This window comes from Adiantum capillus-veneris, chromosome 15 (assembly GCF_014529385.1).
Source record: "Adiantum capillus-veneris isolate H3 chromosome 15, ASM1452938v2, whole genome shotgun sequence".
Taxonomy (NCBI): Eukaryota; Viridiplantae; Streptophyta; class Polypodiopsida; order Polypodiales; family Pteridaceae; genus Adiantum; species Adiantum capillus-veneris.
This window is the reverse complement of record NC_140945.1, coordinates 94,681,494-94,702,734: the sequence shown is the minus strand read 5'-3', so window position 1 is coordinate 94,702,734 and position 21,241 is coordinate 94,681,494. Positions and strand designations below refer to the sequence as shown.

At 42.1% G+C, this 21,241-nt stretch overlaps 1 protein-coding gene across 1 annotated transcript; it reads right to left on the bottom strand.

Moving 5' to 3' along the window:
* Nucleotides 1-16,534: 16,534 nt before the first annotated feature.
* Nucleotides 16,535-20,974, bottom strand: LOC147441100 (glucan endo-1,3-beta-glucosidase 12-like). The gene is made up of 5 exons (XM_086482825.1): nucleotides 20,553-20,974; nucleotides 17,747-19,057; nucleotides 17,613-17,643; nucleotides 17,239-17,382; nucleotides 16,535-17,027 (listed from the first exon to the last, which is right to left on the bottom strand). Exons 1-4 carry the CDS (start codon nucleotides 20,650-20,652, stop codon nucleotides 17,265-17,267), a joined length of 1,560 nt encoding a protein of 519 aa, XP_086338951.1. The 5' UTR covers nucleotides 20,653-20,974; the 3' UTR covers nucleotides 16,535-17,027; nucleotides 17,239-17,264.
* Nucleotides 20,975-21,241: the final 267 nt, after the last annotated feature.

The window sequence follows — 21,241 nt, the reverse complement described above, 5'->3', positions numbered from 1 at the left end:
AATAGTAGCCGGTGTGCAATTTGTTCACAAGATATTCCACAAGGAATATATATTATGTTTGGCATGGTAAATGAGTATAAATTCAAGCAAGCCCGCCAAGATACCCTTAGCACAATTAGAAATCTGTTTGGTGACCAAGATGCTGCTTCAGAGCAACCCAATTGAGATCAACAAACTATGTATAATTGAGAATATGAAGCATTGTATATGATCAAAACACATTGAATACAAGGTCTTTTACAATGGTTTTTGACACGATCTGCATTATACTTTGAAGCTATATTGAATATGTGAAGTTGTTATCTGCTGGTTCTAAATTTGAGTGTTGTGGATCTCCTTGTATTTCAACCTCCACATCTATTATCAGATTCTCTTCTATTTTGTCTATAGTGCATTGAGATACACCAACATTGAACTGTTATTTGTCTTCGTTTTGACAATCATGCAACCAGGTTAGCATTTCCCCCTCGTAGCCAGCACTTTTGATGTGATTCGATATCTTTTTGTTGCAAAACATATACACTATTTTTTCCGCTCTATCTGCTAATAGTCTGTTGCGAATAGTGTTGTAAACATACTTGTACATAATCCGGTTTCTCTCTGAACTTGAGTTTGCTGCACATTGTGCCAGTACTTTCGTTGCAAGGGGACGTAAGGTAGAGTAATGTTCTCCACCATTCATCATCCACCACTTCCATGCAGGTTCTCTTTTGCCATTACCTATACAAAATCATTTGCAAAAGGAGCTTCTTTTAATCTAAATGCACTAATTTTTTTGATGCAATCAATTCGGTCTTGAAGAGTAGAACGTGTTGACCATGTGATAGAAATCACTGACCACCTTTGTATTGCACATCAGATCTGAATTCCAATACTTCGGATTGAGCATGTAAGCAACGCTATGGAGTGGACTATGAGCGCTCTTCCACCTTGCATGAAAATACTCTACCAAAATTCTTCGCTCTTTTCCAGAGAATGGTAGTCACCACTCCTTCTCTACTCTTTTAGCTCTTCGGGATTTTCAAGACTCTGTTGGACCGACCGCCATGTCATCCACACTTTGCCCAAATTTGGTGCCCTTTGATCAAGGTTTCAAATCGCAAACATAACGGGCATCATTGCATGGTATGCATCCATTACAATCCTCCACCAAGCAGCCTTGCTTACATCACCACGTAGACATGTAATTTTATCTTTCACTTTTTCTTTCTGCTCAAGCTGCCATTCATCAAAGGCCGTGCAATTGAATGTGTCGATCATAGCGCACTTATTGCGGAGAAGTGATTCTAATGTATAAAAGTGCGTGCAAAACCGAGTTTCAACAGGAAGTTTCAACATCACTGACATGCGCATTCTATACAAATCGAGCACTCTTTGTCGTTTCAAGGTTAATTTCACAACCTGACGTGCTATGTCAATTATTTTGGCAAACCATGTGGTTTCTTCGCTAGTGTACCAATCCTTCAGCACCAAGTTTAAACTGTGCATATTACAACCATTGACAAAAATGTGTGGAAAGCACTTCTTTATTAATTTACTGGCGTTTTTACAATTCTTTGCGTTGTCCATGACTACTTGAATGACATGTTCAACACCAATTTCTTTAATTACATTAATCAAAACCTTAGAAATGTATTGGCCACTTTTAATTGCACCAGAACTATCAATGCCTTTATAAATGTTTCTCCCCTTGGACAAACCAATATTACATTGATCAACGGTCTTCTTTGAATATTTGACCAGTCATCACTCACAATTGTGTATCTTGAAAACAAAATATTCCCAAGTATTATTTTGTCAACACGCTCTTTGACTTCGATGTAACATTTGTCCAAGAAAACATTTCGTATCGTGTGATAAGAAGGAGCTAAAAATCTTAGGCCAAACTCACCGATTATCTTCTAAGCAGTCTTCCAATGATTGATGTCTACCATGACCAAAGCATTTCCAGTGAAGAATATTACTTTGGCGAGTGCAATTTATGCTTCTTCTAGAGACTGCACTCGAAAGCTTTGATGTAAAGATTTTTGATGCATTTGACCAAGTCCACCTTCATTGTGACGCTTAAAAGGAACACTACTTGGAATTTCCTCCCCTTGCGCAGGATGTTGTCCAAGGTTAGTTGGCATCTACGAAGTTAATATTTGGCTCTGACAAGTCTTGACTTGTAGTCATAGAGCTATATATCTATTGTCTCTTGCCACCCTTTTTGGCGAGCTCTTCTCTCAAACGCTTTGCAATTGCAAGTGCCTGAGGATGTTCACATTTCTTACAACTCTTTTTAACGCTACCCAGAAAATAGTCCCTAATACATGGTGCACCGCCTGATTTTGTTGTGAGACAAAATTTACATTGCCACTCCATATATCAGCCGTATATGTTGTGAGCATAATCCCACTCTTTGCCAGGAGCTTTTTTATTCTTTGGCTTCTTCGTACCACTTGTGCCCACATTTCGCTCCATTGCTTTAAAAACAAAACTGAAAACAAAAGAACCAGATCTTCAATTTTTTAAACATTTTTCTTCTTTTCAATATATATTAAAAAACCATTCACTATGAAAGTAACCACATCAATCACCTATGTTGTGAGCAAACATACACATTCCAATACACTCTATGCACGGCATAATAACTACAACAATGCTATGACTTTTTCAATGCAATTATCATTATGATAATTATTTATATGTCCACCTTGATTTGCAAACAATAAGACACATATATTTCAAATGCTACAAATAATAATCAACTTCTACACTGAACGATGTCAGTTGTTTGCAAAAAAGCATATGAAAGCAATAAAATATATGATTGGTCATTTCATGCACTAATAATCTATCATAATATATAATGCACTCTCTGTATAAACCAATACATGAACTAATGCAAATAAATCTTCAATATAATCACACAATTGAGGACTACTTGTACCCACTGAAGGATTGTAGCCCCCTTATGCAACCAATTCAATATATAAAAGCTATTTTCACCCAATTAAGGATTATAGCTCTTATATTGTGGAGTGACAGTATATATCAACTCAAATCTATGATGGTGAAAAATGCAAGACTTCAAGGATCTTTATATACCCAGTACACTAGTACAGGACATCCAAACCTTGACTATCTATTCGTCATTTACATATGCTCATCTTCTAAAACCAATTACAGCCCTCATTTGTACCAATGGCTTCGTCGCAATGAGCATGACTCTCCAAATTTTTCAATTGTTTTGGTTTCGTACCTTTATGTTCGGTAAAGGAATTAAAATTTTTTAGAAGTGGTTACCAAATTAAGAATCACGTTTGGACCAAAAAAAGGACCTGTGACTCTATAACCTTATGTCAATTCACAAGGAGATGACTATACCCGGCACTCGGATACACTCCTCAAGGATTTGCCTAGCTAAAGAACCGCGGTAAGCACACTGCTTACTATATATAATTACTCCCGTCGAGCTTTTTCATTTCCCGGGCGGGCTAACTGGCTCTATGGGTTTTTGCAAGTCATAATCAAAGTCACATTAACAATTAACGTGATCATGTGATTTTCTTGTGTAAATAATGGAGTTATTAACGTAATCACACGATCATGAGTATGTCAATGAAATCCCTGGGGCCCCCTCTTCTCCACAATTGTAGCACCTGCTTGGCAGCGGCTTTGCCCTGCTCCTTGCTCCTCTTGGTTGTCCTCTGTCCATCACACTTAGCCACAACTCTTGCATTTACTCGGACAAATCTTGCACCGTGCGTACCCAATTTTACGACACAACGCTACAACTCGGTTTTTGTGATTTTCTTCATGCATAGCCTCCCTCGAAGTCTGCAATTGAAGGGGGAACATCGTCTTGTAGCCTGACACACCCTGCCTATCTTCATCTTTATCTTTTTGCTCTTTGATTGTGCGATTGCTACCGCACCATTGTTCTGAGCTTTCAAAATCAACTTTTCCTCTCACCTTAGGGTGCAGACACGCCATGAATTTGTCCAGCTTAAAGTAGTCTCCATTAGCCAATTGCATGGCTGTTGCTAATTCTGCCCAACACTCTTCAGAATAACCTAAAAACAGATTGAACTCTTCACTTATATCTTGTTTAAGCGTTTTCAGCTTCGCATCCATCTCGACAGGGGACGCCTCGCAAAAATCATGAAGAAACCTCACTCGTAGAGCCGGCCATGCTTGCCTTCCAAAGCTTCATACCAAACTTTAGCTTTTCCATGCATCACCAAATTGAAATGTCTGCATTTTTCTATCCTCGTTCGGCATACGCAACAATAGCATATACAACTCGAAATCCGACATCCACTCGTCGGGGCGCTCGGGCCTCCTCGCCTGTGAAACTCGGTCCATTGCTTCTAGCTGCCATGACTTCCAACACAAAAAAATGCTTCTTTTCGATCGATTCGGAGCAATCATTGTGCTCCTCCGTGGGGGCACCAGAAGATGGAGAGGGGGAATGGAGGAACACGCTCGTCACAACAACAAAGGCCTCTCTATAGCTCAAGATATCCACAACACCCCTATCCTCTCAGAAAACACCTTCAAAAACATTCTTTACACTAGTAGACCATTGCTTACTCTTTTCCCAATGTCTACACACTCCACAAGTCCACCACACAAGGCACACCTATTGCCACGGTTGGTCTCCACCCTTACACACACACATCCGCTCAATCTCACTCTCTCACACAAAACACCGTCGGTTCAGGAGGGCACACACATCCACACTGCCGGCACCGAGGAGAGACTCAAGAGCAAGAGAAAGAGAAAGAGAAGGGGGGGGGAGGGAAAACGACAACAACATTGGGCAATAGTGACTTGATTATGCTTCAAACGACATATACAGAGCTTGCAATGCCGTCACTATGGCCATTTTCAAGAAAAATTATAAAGGATTTGACAAGTACGCTCTTCTTCCAAAGAGCTCTCCTATGCAGACTTCAAATGGCACAAAAAAAGCCCCTAATTTGACTAAAAAATGACTTTTATAGTGGGGGGCCTTCAACTTTGGAAACTGCTTTCTAATTGGCCCACCTGGCACCTTAATTTGGCATTTTTTGGAAGGAGGGAGCCGCCTCTTTTTTATTTGCTCTCTTTGGGCTTGTGCTTGAGGGAAATGGTGCACTAGCGATGTCGCTAGTGCCCCTAGGCCTTTATTTTTTATTTTCTTCATTTTCCACCCATTGGAAGGCCTTCTTCCTTTGCCCCTTTTGACTAGCTTTTGACCTGCCTTCTCTCTCCCTCTCTTTGCTCAAACACTTTGAACTCTCTCTTCTCTAGCACTCTCCTTTGCACCTCTTGGACCCGGCCTTGGAGTGTCCACACCTTGAATTGTCCAATCTCCCCTTGTACATGGTGGACCCCTTAAGCGTGGCCTCTTGGCCCCGAGCTGCCCCTTGGATTGTCCTCTCGGCCAATTCAGAGCCCCACACCCCGACCGTCCTCTCTCTCACTTCACCCACCGTGTGACTGCCCCTTACCCTACTACTAGCGATATCGCTAGTGTGTGTGTGTGTGGGGGGGGGGGGGGGGGGGGGGGGGGGGGGACTTCCTTAATTTCAAAAAGTGCGGGCCCTCACGGGTGCAGGGCGGGAACACCAGACCATCCCGAGCACAGTGCCATGTCACCATCCGGACCGCCGACTACCACACATGGCTCGCACCACTAGCGCCGCCCCTCGCCGGCTGTTGCAGCCAAAGCAGGCCAGACCAGCCACTCGTGCTGCCGTGTGAAGCCTCCGCGTCTCACCTCCATTGCCATGCCATGGGAGACCTCTCTCTCCTCTCTTCATACCACATAAGGGTCACGGCCCAGCCTTTATAGGCTTTCATTCACCCTGTATACCGTGCATATGGGATGTCGTCTGCGCCACATGGTAGTCAGCGAGCGCTCACCCCTTAGGTTGACTTCCAAAGCCCAAAAAAATCCTTCATATTGAAATTTTTTCACCCCACTTCACCAGCCTGCAACATCCTGGTCCGGAGTCGGATTCCCAAGCCGTAAGGCCCGACGAAAGCTTCACCATACCGACTTCAAGCCACGAGTACCTGGTCGCATTTCAAGATTCTCGGGGTGGCAAACCGAGGCCGTCCAAACCAAAAAAATCATCTGTAAGCTCATTACCACCAAATGCTCCCAACTTTACCAGGCGGCGTCCGAGGTTCAAAATCACGAGCCGTCAATTCCTATTGATTCTACATGAGTTTCTCTATCTTCTTGAACCCTATCAAGGCCTTAAAAATGCCAGATGGCACGGTTTTCAATGTGGCCAAGTGGACTCAAACCCGACCCCTAGCAAATGCTCCCAACTTTACCAGGCCGTAGCTCGACGCTTGAGGTTCAGAATCACGAGCCGTCAATTCCTATTGATTCCACATGAGCTGCTCTATCTGCTTGAACCTTGTCTAGGCCTTAAAAATGCTAGATGGCATGATTTTCAATGCGGCCAGGTGGACTCAAACCCGACCCCTGGCAAAACTTCTACTAATCATAACTTGCTATCCAAATCTCTGATTGGAAATCCGAGAAGACAAGCATGCTCCATAATTTGAGCTCTATACATCTATTTGTTGACATCCTGCATGGGCCATATGTCCCCAGCTGCCCTGCCCGTCGAGGATCTGCAACACCTAACTTTGAACTTCGGTATCTTGCACACCGGGGCTCTATTTGACGAGCCATCTGGATCGGCTTCTAAAGCACATTGAAAACTACATTCTAGAACATTGACATAGCACTTTGGATACATTTACCCATTATCCCATATAGAACATCTTGAGCCTTTTTTGGCCTAAAAAACCTCTTTAGACATACATTTATGCTGCCCCCATTCTACCCAGGGACTCCATACCTGCTCTAGCTTTCTGCATTGCATCTGCATGCAACCTTCGCTTGGCATAGACCACTTTTCAGCTTGGACCAACTTTGGTTGCACCAACGCCTGAAGGCAAGAGAGGTCTCTTGCATCCATCAGAGATTCCCAATGGAAAATGGAAAAGTAACTCTATGGATTTCATTGTGGGTTTACCAACCATTGTACGAGGTCATGACTTGATATGGGTGGTCATATACCAGTTGACTAAACTTTGTTAGTTTATTCCAACCAGATCCATAGTTAAGACTCTAGAGTTAGCTAAGTTATTTGTGGACAATCTGTACAGGTTGTAAAATTAAGTAACATTGTGAACGACTATGATCCCAAGTTTAACAATCACTTTTGGAGGGATGTGTTTAAACGATTGTGTACGCAACTCAACCTAGGTACACTAGATCATCCTGAAATGGATGGTCAGATTGAATGAGTCAACCAAGTGCTAGATAATATGCTACGAGCATACGATATCAAGAAACAATTGGACTGGGAACAGATCATCCTAAAACGGATAATCAGGCTGAACGAGTCAACCAAGTGCTAGAGGATATACTACAAGCGTACGTTAGCAAGAAGCAGTTAGATTACGTAAACACTTACATGAGGCCAACAATGTTATTGATCATCGGATTTTGGTTGATTTCATTGAACCTCCTACTTAACCGCAAAAAACAAAGCATATACTTGACTACCATCATCTACGTACACATCATCAAGACATTGACAAGAATTAGTCAAGTGGAAAGATAGACGTGAGGAAGTGCCATTTGGGAAAACAAGAAAATATTTCGTAGTTTTGTTTTTGAGGATGAAAAAGTTTCTTCAATTGGGGGAGTAATGTTAGGCAAAGGGCCTAGAGGCTAGGGGCCAAGTACCAACTCGGCTTAGGGGTTGCCTTTACATTCGCAAGAGGATGGGAGGAGAATATGAGTTCTCAGTCCCTTGCCTCATAGCTATCTAGAAAGTTATGCATTCGATCAACTATTTCATTTAACATCATGTCAATGAATGGTAAGAATGAGGGGTCTTTCATTGTCTATACATTGATCTTTCTATAGGTAACAAACCCTCAACTTACCTTTCTTCTTTGGAACTTCCAATATTGGAAATAACTAGTCATTGCTATCAACCTCAATAATGAACCCTACTTCAAAAAGATTTTCTATCTCCACATTCTTTACATAGTTCAAGTTTATTTTGTAAAGAAAGAGGATGCAAGAGAGCTACGCAAGACAAGCACAAAGCACACAGAGATGGAAAGCTTCTTCTTCTTCTCACAGAAAAGAGAGTACAAAATGACTAAGTGCTAAAACTGAAAAGTAGCACATATGTACATGCGGTCACTAAGTGTGAACTCACTAGAAGCGTACTAGGCTGGCACTATAAGTGTAGTCCAGCTGTAGAATCATTGGCAGAGATCCTCCGTGTCGGTCACCTAACGCGCCAGTGAGTAAATGTCGTAAGCGGCCAAGACCCGTAGTGGATGCTAGCTCAAGATGTAGAGCTCGACATCTTGACACTCCCCCTCGAGCTCTGCATGTCGCAGAGTCCAAGCATAGTCTGGAAACGTCGAAGCTTCTTAGCTCCGAGGGCCTTGGTAAAGATATCCGCTATCTGCTCCTCTGTGCTGACGTAGACCAAGTCGATGTCGCCCGCCAACACTCGCTCTCGAACGTAGTGGTAATGGACTTCTATGTGCTTGGTCCTGGCATGGAACACTGGGTTCCTAGCCAACTGCATGCTGCTGAGGTTGTCACAATGGATGACAATCTGCTGGTCCACCTGCACTCCCAAGTCCTCAAGTAATGTGCGTAGCCAAGCTACCTCGCACGCCGCAACTGCTGCACCTCTGTACTCGGCCTCTGTGCTCGATAAAGCAACCGTAGGCTGCTTTTTGCTGCTCCAAGTAACAACAGCACTTCCAAAAGAGAACATGAAGCCACTCGTAGATCTCCTATCAACAATGCTACCTGCCCAATCTGCATCTGTATACCCATACAATGCTAATGGGGCATCTGCTGCATAGAACAATGCATAGTCAAGAGTCCCTTGCACATACCGAAGTGTGCGTCGTAGTCCATCCAAATGTGGCTTCCTCGAAAGCTGCATGAACTGACTCTCCAAGCCTACTGTGTAGCTCAAGTATGGCCTCGTGATAGTCAAGTAGATTAGACTACCCACAATCTTCCTGTACATCTTGACATCCTCAACAACATCACCCTTCTCTGCACTCAGCTTTGCATTCACATCCAAGGGAATAGAAATTGGCTTACAATCAGCCATACCATACTTTGACAACATGTCCAAAGCATATTGTCTCTATGACAACCATACACCCTCTGGAGTCGTGATCACCTCAATGCCAAGAAAGTAGCGCAACTCGCCGAAATCTTTCATTTCAAACTCCTGTTTGAGAAGACCCTTCCCATGGTCAATCTCCATAGCATTGTCACCCACAATAATAAGGTCATCTACATATATGGTAATGACCACAATCCCCACATCACTCTCACGTACATAGAGTGAATGATCAGCATGAGCTCTCCTAAACCCAATACTAACAAGATACTTGGCAATCCTGTCATACCATGCTCTAGAGCCCTGCTTCAAACCATGCAAAGCTTTGAGAAGTCTACATACATAATCTGGGTAACCTGGATCGACATAACTAGGTGGCTGATCCATATACACTTCCTCTTGCAACTCACCATTCAAGAAGGAATTCTTTACATCCATTTGATGCATAATCCATCCTCTAGATGCATCCACTGCTATGACAGCTCTCACAATCGTCATCTTTGCCACTGGAGCAAAGGTCTCCTCATAGTCTATGCCATACGTCTGTGCATAACCCTTTGCGACCAGCCTTGCCTTGTGAGGCTCAATGTTACCATCAGCCTTACGCTTGGTTTTATACACCCATTTACATCCAATAGCTTTCTTGCCACTTGGCAATGGCACCAACTCCCATGTGTCGTTTGCTTTCGATGCAGCCATCTCTTCATTCATTGCATCATCCCAATGCACATTTCCAACTGCATCCTCAAAACATGTGGGCTCCACATCCTGTATTACCTTAGCCATGTAGGCTTGGTGATACGCTAGATACCCATCATAAGTCAATTTTTGAACTGGATTTCTGACTCTATTAGATCTGCGCGGTCCTGGGTCACTCCTTTGCCCTCTAGCATCTTCTTGTACTTTCCTTACACTAGGTGTCCTGACAGCCGGAATTCCTAATTCCTCATCAAGATTTTGTTCAGAACCATCTGAATCCATGTCTACATGTGAAAAACCTGATGATGCATCAGCCATAAAGGGAGGTTCATCAACCTTTTCCTTTCCTTTTCGTGATACATTCCCTGTACCTGTTGGTGGAGTAACCTGCGTACGTAGTCTACCATTCTCAACAGATCCACGAGAAGAGGACTCTTGTGGTCCACTCAAAACCTATGACTGTGGCCTCACATTTTGTACAACCGCATCATCTTTTACATTAGCCCCAATAGTGCCATGTGCATTACTGTACCAGCTGCTCATCTCATCAAAGACTACATCTCTGCTCACTCGTAATTCTCGTGTAGTAGGATTGTAGCACCTGTACCCCTTTTGTTCAAGGGAATATCCCACAAGAATACATTTCTCTGCTTTAGGATCCAATTTCCTACGCAACTCATCTGGTACATGCACGTAAGCTATGCACCCAAACACTTTCAAGTGTGCCAAATCAGGCTTTGTACCTGTAAAATTTTCCTCAGGTGTTACATCATGCACCGCAGCTGTAGGTGTCCTGTTCATAATGTACACAGCTGTATTTACAGCTTCAACCCAGAAATGATGAGGCATGTTCTTCTCATTCATCAATGCACGTGCAACCTCTGCAATGTGCCTGTTTTTCCTTTCTGCGACCCCATTGTGCTGTGGAGTATATCTGCATGTAAACTGCCTACGTATACCATGCATTCGCAGAAAATCTAAAAAATCATTGGAGAAGTACTCTCCCCCTCCATCTAACCTCAATGTCTTGATTTGCATATCTGTCTCCTTCTCAATCATGACTTTGAAGTTTTGAAAGTGACCAAACACTTCACTTTTGTTACCCATGAAGTAGACCCATACTTTCCTTGTATGGTCATCAATGAAAGAGACATAATACCTGCAACCATGTATACTTGCAGTATCGGTTGGACCCCAAACATCTGTGTGCACCACCTCAAGTGGCTTTTTACATACATTGCGCTCATGTGGAAATGAGCCCTTTGACTGTTTTCCAAACTGGCATGCTGCACATACTTTATGCATACCATCCACCTTGAATTTGGGCAAACCTTTTACAATCTGTTTTGATTGCATGCTGCGCAATCTCTGCTCATTGACATGGCCAATGCGTTTGTGCCAAATGTCAACATCAGCCACAACACCTGTGCCCTGTGCAAATAATGCAGTTTTTACCTTAGGCATGTCTACATTCAGCGTAAACATTCTGCCCACACATTTTCCCTCTGTGATCAGCTTACAGCCATTCTGAAAATCTTCTACATAACAGCCATTGGGATTGAAGCGAACCTGCAAACCTTGCTCAACCATTTGTCCAACAGAAACAAGATTCTTTGTAATGTTTGGGACATGAAGTATATCTGCTAAGTACTTTGATTTCCCACTCTTTGTATTTAGAGGTATGTCCCCTACATGAGCAATGGGGTGAGCTGTGTCATCTCCTGTCTGAACATAGCCTGACACATCTGGTTTGCGCATATCTCTAAACCACTCTCCACGAGACGTCATGTGATTAGAGGCACCTGAATCCACATACCAAACATCATCTTGGGAGGAATTCTGTGCAGTCATTATATTCATTACATGTTGCATAACAAACATGCGCTCGTTTTTGTTGTCATCTGCATCTCTGCTAGTAGATGCATAGTTGCCCTGTTCTCTCTTTCCACTTGCTTTTCCCTTTGGACAGTCACGTGACATGTGACCTCTTTCACCACAAGTCCAACATTCTCTGCTATCTGGAGTATGTTGCTACCTGCTTGATCGTGCACCACGACCTCTTTGACTTCCCCTGCCTTGAGACTGGTTTCCCCTGCCACTTGTATTGTTTTGATTTGATTGACCTTCTCGAAATTGGCCCCTGCAACCAATTGGGCCTCGATCACGACCTCTACCTCTACCTCTGTTTGAGTTAGAATAGAAGGCCTGTTCAGAATTATTTCTGCCATGAGAAGAAGATGTGTCAAGGTTCTTCTCCTCAAGAATAAGCATAGAAATCAAATCTTGGAACACGGGGATGTCGTCTCTTGTATTCATGGAAGACCTGAAATGTACATACTCATCTCCTAGGCCATCCAAGCATGCACGGACAATGTCATTGTCTTCCACTGAGACTTTAATAGATCCAAGAGCCTCAATGATACTCTTGATCTTCAAGGCATAATCATTGATGGAGAGGTTGTTCCTCTTAACCTGATTTAGCTCCGACTTTAGTTGAAGCTTCCTGGCCTTGGTGTTCACCTCGAACACTCTGCCTAAGTTTTTCCACGCAATGGCGGGGGTTTCAGCATCCTGTAGATAGCCCATCATGCCATCTGTGATGCTCATAGAAAGCCAATACATCACTTTGCTCTGGCCTTGTTGCCAGTCCCTCAAAGCTTTCCTTTGTTCTGCTGTAGCATTTGCCTCGGGAATCTCTGGTTCCTTTTCATTGTCTCCTTCTACATAGTCCCAATAACCTTTTCCTTTAGGAAATTTGTTATTCTGAACTTCCATGCAGGGTAGTTATTTTTCTCAAGCTTCTCAGTGAAAATCTGACTGAAACCGTCAGACATCTTGAAGCACTAAGACAAAATAGCTGCAATCTGCAAAAACCTACAAATCTACTGAACCTGCTATCGTGGTACCTGTAACGCTTTCTACCTGTACCTGTAACGCCTCTCTTGCCTGCACCAGGCTCTGATACCATGTAAAGAAAGAGGATGCAAGAGAGCTACACAAGACAAGCACAAAGCACACAGAGATGGAAAGCTTCTTCTTCTTCTCACAGAAAAGAGAGTACAAAATGACTAAGTGCTAAAACTGAAAAGTAGCACATATGTACATGCGGTCACTAAGAGTGAACTCACTAGAAGCGTACTAGGCTGGCACTATAAGTGTAGTCGAGCTGTAGAATCACTGGCAAAGATCCTCCGTGTCGGTCACCTAACGTGCCAGTGAGTAAATGTCGTAAGCGGCCAAGACCCGTAGTGGATGCCAGCTCAAGATGTAGAGCTCGACATCTCGACATATTTTGTATCTTTGTAGTTTTATTCGTGTATCACATAGATTTGGTAGTATTCAATGCTAACCATTGAAAAGAGTCCCTTTTGATCATTATGTCCCTAGGATAATCACATCTTAAAATTTATTAAATAGTGCTTTAGCTTTGGCTTTAGATGTTTGTTTACCTATGCAAGAATTCTCATCTGAACTGGGTTCCATTCCTCCATTTTCAAATTGTTTGGAAGCAACCATTTAGGTGAACATTACTTTCTCTGTGCCATTGCCTTTGCTTTCTTTGCACACCTTCTAGCAATATGTCCATTTTTCTAGATCTCCTTAGGGGAATTACTGTAATTTATTAGTACTATAGCTTGATCAATCCCTTATTCAAAATTAACACTTCATTTTGAATAAACTTCTTTGCTTCAATGGTCAGCTGCAAGCAACCATTTAGGTGAACATTACTTTCCTTGTGCCATTGCCTTTGCTTTCTTTGCACACCTTCTAGCAATATATCCATTTTTCTAGATCTCCTTAGGGGAATTACTGTAATTTACTAGTACTATAGCTTGATCAATCCCTTATTCAAAATTAACACTTCATTTTGAATAAACTTCTTTGCTTCGATGGTCAGCTGCAATATTCTTCATTGTATTCACTAACCTTTCTCCTTCATTCAACTCAGCTCACTTGGATTCCATTGATGTTGCTCTTGTGCTTTGTCAACATCTTCCATTATAGTGTTTTGCATAGACAAAATATTCATTGAGGCTAGCATCTTTTTACCACTATATTGTTGGCATGGCACTTATGGATTTTGTGCTCGCTTCCAACTTCTAGTGTTGTTCGTATTGATTTGAATAAGTTAGATAATTGCCATGTAATTTCATTATTTGATCAATATGATTTTGTATCGCCTCTTTAGCCATGGTCTCCCCAAGAACATAATGAAGAATCCTTGCACTTCCATGACTAAAAATTTGGATTTGAATTTCTCTCATCCAACCCTTATGTGTAGGTTGTGTATCACTCAAATAGATTTTACAGCACTTTGATTGGCCATACTAATTTGGAATCATGCTAGCTTTAGCTTAGTGAGGCTGATCAACTTTTGTCTAGCATGCTTTCACACTATGTTTACTCCTACCCCACTCTTGCAAGTACAAAGACTTTGTCTTTCCCCTTATCTTTCTTAATAAATTCTTGGCATCTAGATTATGCTTCTCCAATCTCTTCTTTCTCAAATTTGAGCTTGTGGATTCTATCACAGTTGGTCACATATACTTCATCCTCTTTAGTTTTGTCAATGAATGAGAAGGTGTTGAGCTCCCTTCTAGACAACTATCTTCAAAATGTCATACTATTTTGTTCCCTTGATTACTAGTGGCATTTTGGGCTTCCTCTTCTGCGTGTGAGTCTTTACTAGCTTTCGTCTAAAGACTCAATTAGTTATAAGGTGAGGTTTGTATTTTTCTAATGAATCACAAACACAATCAACACAAGATATACCTCACCACCACCACACAAATGTGTCCAAATTTGAATGAGGTAGATTATGTGGTGGATTAGATAATCATAAAGAGATGTCTTAACCTCAAAGTCAATGAATGTACCGTGTAAAGAAAGAGGAGGAAGAACAAGTTTGATTCTTCATGAGACATGGTCACTTGATTAAGATTTTAAAGGCATGATAAACAAAGATTGAAAGACTCTTGTTGAGTTTATGAAGAGAATGCATGAACCAGGTTTGCTCATATATGCCATAGCACTAGCAAATAATAGATCACCCAAATTTTACCCACTTTATATCCCCAAGTTTTTTGAGCCAATGGATTGTGAAATTTATGTACCATTTTCTAGTCAGCTTAGGAACTTGAGGGACATAATATATGCCCAACCAATAGTACATTCTTTTGAAAGTAATCTAGAAATTACTTTTCAATAGTGCTGATTTCCGAACATTATCTTCCATCTATGCTACTTCGCCATTTTTTGAGCTAGAGTTATACAATGTGTGACGTACTTCAATTCAGCCATTGTTTTACTGGCCTTTTTTTTACCCTTTGTATGTAATTCATGCTCTTAGTGGTTCCCCTAGTGACATTTGTGGAATAAATTATACATTTCCTATGTACTAGCAATAAGTTGAAGCTCATATGTGCCTAGCAACTTGAGGGTCTCATCTAACTGTAATATCCTTGAGAAAGCAATAGCAACATTCTCATTCTATTCTTGGGCTTGGAATGCAATAGCCGTCAAGGTCGTGGGAAGGGGGGCTGCACATCCCAACCCTCCATTTACTATGCGTTCTACTGCAAAATCCCACCCCAAAGCCATTGGATGGCTGCCAAGTCAACAGGCAGAATTTCAACATTGCATGCCAATCATTGTTGTCCAAGTCAGCAAGCAGAGTTTTCTTTAACGCCCAACAACTCAACACTCAAGAGTCTCGTACAATGTGCAACCAACCACGGAATACCAAATTAGCATACACAATTTTGTACTGCCTGCAACCGTGTTTGTACAGTGTACAGTGGTGCAATCTTGGCCCCCCTCCCCACGACCATTAAGACCGGGAATGGCTCTATAGTGGCCATTCCCTGAAATAATGTGCTCCCACCATGGCTCTTGGCCTCCGCCGGTCGCCCATTATTTTAGGGAATGGCCACTGCAAGGTCATTCCCAACACCTTCTAATCCAATGAATTGAAACTTTCCCAAAAGTAGTGGTTTCCTTCATATCTAACTTTATTCCTTATACTAAGGATACTTGGAAGAAAGTAACGAATCCTTTCCTTTATGCCACCTTGCAATGTCTCTACATAGATTTACAGTTGATTTACTCAAACTCTTTTACATTTCCAAATTTGAGTAGGACTATTTGTTACATAACCCTATGCACATAACAAATTTTATTGTTGGAAGATTCCATTGGACTTGGAATCCACCCCCACCCTACCACCCATCTCTTCCACCCCTTGCACCAACCTCCTTGCCATCCCCCCTACTACAAGCACTTGGACAACGCCCTGTTAATGCTCTAGATGCACCCAAAGTTACATTTACCGCATTGTGTGTGTGTGTGTGTGTGTGTGTGTGAGAGAGAGAGAGAGAGAGAGCATCTCAACAGATTCCCAAAAAAACTTATTTTTGTACATTATGTTTGAATAGATAGTGTGGACACAGTCCTAAGAAGTTATTTTCAAGGGCCTGAAACTTCCAGGGGACTTCAATAGCACACCATTTTGGTGTGGCATATGATTTTGATTTTGACATCGAAATTGGGCATTGCGCTCTCTCTCTCTCTCTCTCTCTCTCTCTCTCTCTCTCTCTCTCTCTGTAACTCTCATGTGAGCAAGACGCTATCAAATTTGAATGACATCATCAAACATATAAACAACCTTACGCAAATCAACAGTTCAATAAAGCACAAAGAATAAATTAAAAAGTAACCCTAGGACTGTATAAAGGACGAGTGGATGTACTAAAAATATTCTCACAAAGTAACCCTAGGGCTCTCGCAGAGTAACCCTAGCCAAAAAATGAATGGAAAGATCATATTGTTGGGGGTTTAGGATTTCATCATAATACTGGCTCGGATGGCCATGGCCTCAGATTCATGATGATACAGCAGAATTGCTTGAATGGTGTGTCTTTGTACACTGCCTTGTTACACGCTTATCGGGTCGCTATAAGTGGATATCTATAAAATGCAAGTTTCCTCAAAGACGGTACAAAATACCTCCCCTTTGCAATATACATTTTAGATAAATAGAATAGAATGCTTGCCCATCATCTCAGTAATGAGACATGTAGCTCAAAATTGCAATGCCACCTCAAGCCTCGGAACCATCCTCTGTATATAATTCTATGCTACAACTTACAACCTGCATACCTGTCCAAGGACAACCAAATTGTGTCAACTAACTTCAATCATGTCAATTAAGTTATGCACCAACTAACTTCAGTTATGACAACTTCCAAATTCAATTACACTATGTCAAGAAAAAACACATTGCATAATGTTTTTGGCGGTTTTGCAATCAGGCATGCACACACATGAGCCTCCCCATGCTTGCTTAAAATTATACTTCACTAGCACTTACTTGTAAGCCTGCCCTGGCAGACATCCTTAGTTGCTTCCAAGCATGAACACCAAGGCTATGGGGATGATCCTAAAGCTCCAATGGAATGTAGAGTGGTGTAGGGATGTAGAAGAAGAGGTGCCATTGGTATTTGATGAGGACACACTGCAAGCATCCATACACCACAAATATTGTCAGCATCATAATTTTAAAAATCCTGAGATATATATATATATATATTTATATTTAATGTGTATGTATGCATGGATGTAAGTATGCATGTATTGCTAGAAAATATCCAACTGCTTATAATATGCTAAAAATGCATGGGGAATATTTAGCATCATAATAAGCTAAGATGAGAAAATATCATTAAAAAGATGAAGGAAACGCACCTGGAAGAAGCAAATATGCACGACCCATAACCTGCAAATGACGGTTAGCCATGTACTATTAGTAAGACTGTTAGATCGGTTTTAAAAGAGCATGTTTAGCCATAACATGGTATCAAGTTGGAAGAGCTACTCACTAGGATTGGTGTTTGTAGTTACCGCAGTGCCATTGAAGTTGCACGAAGCTGCATTGCCCCCATTGTCATGAAAATAACTATTGTAAGCATAAGAGGCATGGTTTTGAAATGTATTGGGCTGATAACAGGCTTGCCCTTCTTGAATGAGAGTGCAATTCACCTTTCCTTGCCCACAAGCCCAATTTATACCATCTGCCAAGCTGCTATTGCTCACTCCCGGCCTTGCAACGCACCATGTGCCCCCTACATTGTTTGTAGTAAGGTTCTGAGATGCTGTAGGTGGAGCTGGCGTAGAATTAGTCGATGTCGTTGGTGTAGACGTATTGACACCTTCCAGGTCCAGCTTATAAATAGGCGTTCCATCAACATTAAAGACTCCCCAATTCCTTTCCGACTCCTCACCTGCCTTTAAGTTCTCATTGAACAGAGAAAATATATAAACGTCAATCGCCGCATCCGGTCTATGCGGAGTGCCCACATCCTTCACTACTCTTGCAATCAGATTATTGTTATATGTCTGCGCATTCTGCAGCGTTGCGCCCGATTCCCCTTGATCGCCCTTTGTCGGCCATCCACTCTCACTCACTACCACCTTCAATTCTGAATGCCCCGTGCTCTCCATGGCAAAGTAAAGCGCATCCAATTGCGCATCATACAAGCTATTGTACTCTAAGTTAGTGTTGGGGTCAACCACTGCCTGTTGAGCTTGAAAAAGCGCATAGTCAAGTGGCACGCGACTCGAATCCACTGTATATGCCAAGTATGGGTAGGCATTGATCATCACAAAGGACCCAATGGAGTGCAAGTAGTCAAGCAAGGGCTTCATGAAGGAGGTAGCAAAGCTTTGATTAAAAACAGCTGCAGAAGGCGGAAAAGAGTCTTGGAGGATGGCCATGGAGTTCGCAGTTGTCACTTGAATTTGTGAAAGGCCAGCTTTTGCAAGGGCAGTGTGTATGTTCTTCATAGCTGGGAAGAGAAAGGATGTATAGGTGGGATAATTTGTCACCACTTCCGAGCCAACAGAGATGATGCTAATCTTTGTATCGGTCGCCATTGGGGCCAAGTATGATGACACCCATGTAGCTGCTTGGGTTTCTGTTTGAAAATCAGATAAATCGCCATTGGGAATCCCTATCATAAGCTCGATATTTGTGTTAGCAAAAGCCTGAATCACACTCTGATCGTTGTCAAAAATCCTGATCTTGGTTATGGATTTTGCCACTAGTAAACTGACCACATCTGCTGGGGCTGGCAGATTGTTCATAAAACGACCATAGCAGAAACCAACTCCGCCAGCTTTGACAGGGGTAGCTGTGGAAAAGCATGCAAATTTGACGGTCAGAATAGACCTTCAGGTTCGATGGCATTCAAACTAATGAGACAACCGACATTTATGCAAAAATCTAAGGTTTTTAGCCAAATATTATAACTGAAATGCACAAGTTTCGACCTTGAAAATCATAACCACGATTTCACATTTTCGACCAGGAAGTTTACACTGCAAACCAAAATGTGTTAGCATTGCTATCCAACCCATTCCATTAAGGATTCTCAGCTAACTGAAGTACTATCATATAGTGCACCAGTGTGGCAAGCATTATATGCATGACCAGCAGGAACTAGCACCTTGTGCATGATTCACTAAGACCCAAGACACCTACAAGGACCCATACTTCGCTTGCCCAAAAGACTCCCAGCATGGCTTGACATTGAGAAGACATAGACAAGTCATTTTTTGTAGAACGCCTTTACGCTCCAGTTGTAACGTGCATGGTTGAGGGGACAAACTCACACTGTAGAATAGTTTTCTTCATACTTGTGTGGTAAATTTACCATACTTCCATATTAGTATGATAATTGGTGTACGATATGCACATGACTTGATCAAACATGCTTACCATGCTTAATCTACAAGGAGAATTGGAAAGTAATCTATCAGATATCTTTACCCATTGGACAATAGCCAGTGGTAATGCAAGTTTTCAAAGCAATGGCTATCATGTGTTGAGCTAAAAATACTATGTCATTGTCACATGTAACCATGTTTTCCCCCCGTCTGGAATGGTATAGCATATATGGAATTTTTAAACCATACTTTTTCCATACTTGGATGTGTTTGCCATATGGTTTCCCTATGTAAAAACTATTATTGTAACTAGACTGTTTATTCCAAGTCTAAAGATGGTTTTCACATGGTGGACACCAAAACCTGTTGTACATATCTGGCACGTGCACAAAAGCATTTGAACTCCAGTAGGGTAGCCGAGGGTGAACCAGCATAAACCAGTAGGCCAATACATGCATGCTATCTGTAAGCAAGTTCTTTCTCAGCAGAAATGCCACAATGTACTAACCCAATCAAGCATAGATGAGTAGTTTGTTGGCACTTCCCTGAAAGTGCATTGCTTTTCTGAACTAGTCAGGACTCGGACACTATCTTGACTTCTCTGAAGTGTCACTTGACTTTGGGTTTTAGACTAGAGTCTTCTCTCTTCAGGGCAGTGCCTATGTGCATGGGCGTGACTTGTCGAAAATGAGCAAGATGCACACTGTGTGTAAGAGCATGGATGAGGCCAATAAATATGCGCGAAAAAGACGGCATACAAATATATGTGCATGCAAGCATGAGGATGATCATGCCCTGAAGCATTAGGTATTGAGCTTTTTCTTATCCAATTTCTCACAAAAGCATGACAGGGGACCATAAACCCACAAAACAAAATCAAAATCTACAAGTCTCTGCTAGGTCTTTTGCTTATAAATGGGGATCAAAACTAGATTGGCAGAAGGATGAGCAAACCCATACCTGCAAGGAGGAGGAGGATAGGAAGAAAGAGACATAGCATCTGCTGTTCCAGTAGCCGAAGTCCTCTTATAAGAAGCACCATCTTCTTCTTCTTTAGCATTGCTAAATTGTCATTTTGGAACACAGAAAGCGCTAAGCTTTCCCTGAAGGAAGAAAAGGAACTCTTGTTGCTTGTGCCACAAGCAAACTCTCTGTGTAAGCTTGAGCTGAAGCTCTCTCTCTCTCTCTCTCTCTCTCTCTCTCTCTCTCTCTCTGCAAGTACTGCCTTTTTTTCTCTAGAAACAAGGGTTGAGCTGTCTGTACATAAACAAGAATTCCTTCAAAAAGTTAAGAAAATGAGTAATGGGCACTCTCTCACTAACAAGCTCAGTTGCTCTCCAGCTATGTTTCCCACAGACAGCTACATACAAGCCGCGAGAGAGAGAGAGAGAGAGAGAGAGAGAATGTGTGTGCGCGCGCGGTCACTTTTAAGGAGAATCAATTTATTATATCCATCTTTTTCAATGCTGTAGAAGAACCCAGCTTTACCCTCCTCACTATCTCACACGGGCATGGGCTCGATGGGATCAATGGCCCACGCCTATTTCCCGGAGCAAGTGCGATTTGAGCCGTCCGATGTGCTTTGTGTAAATTCGAAAAAATACATAAATTCGGGTGCAGCAAAACTTGTAAATTCGGGCGACTCCCTC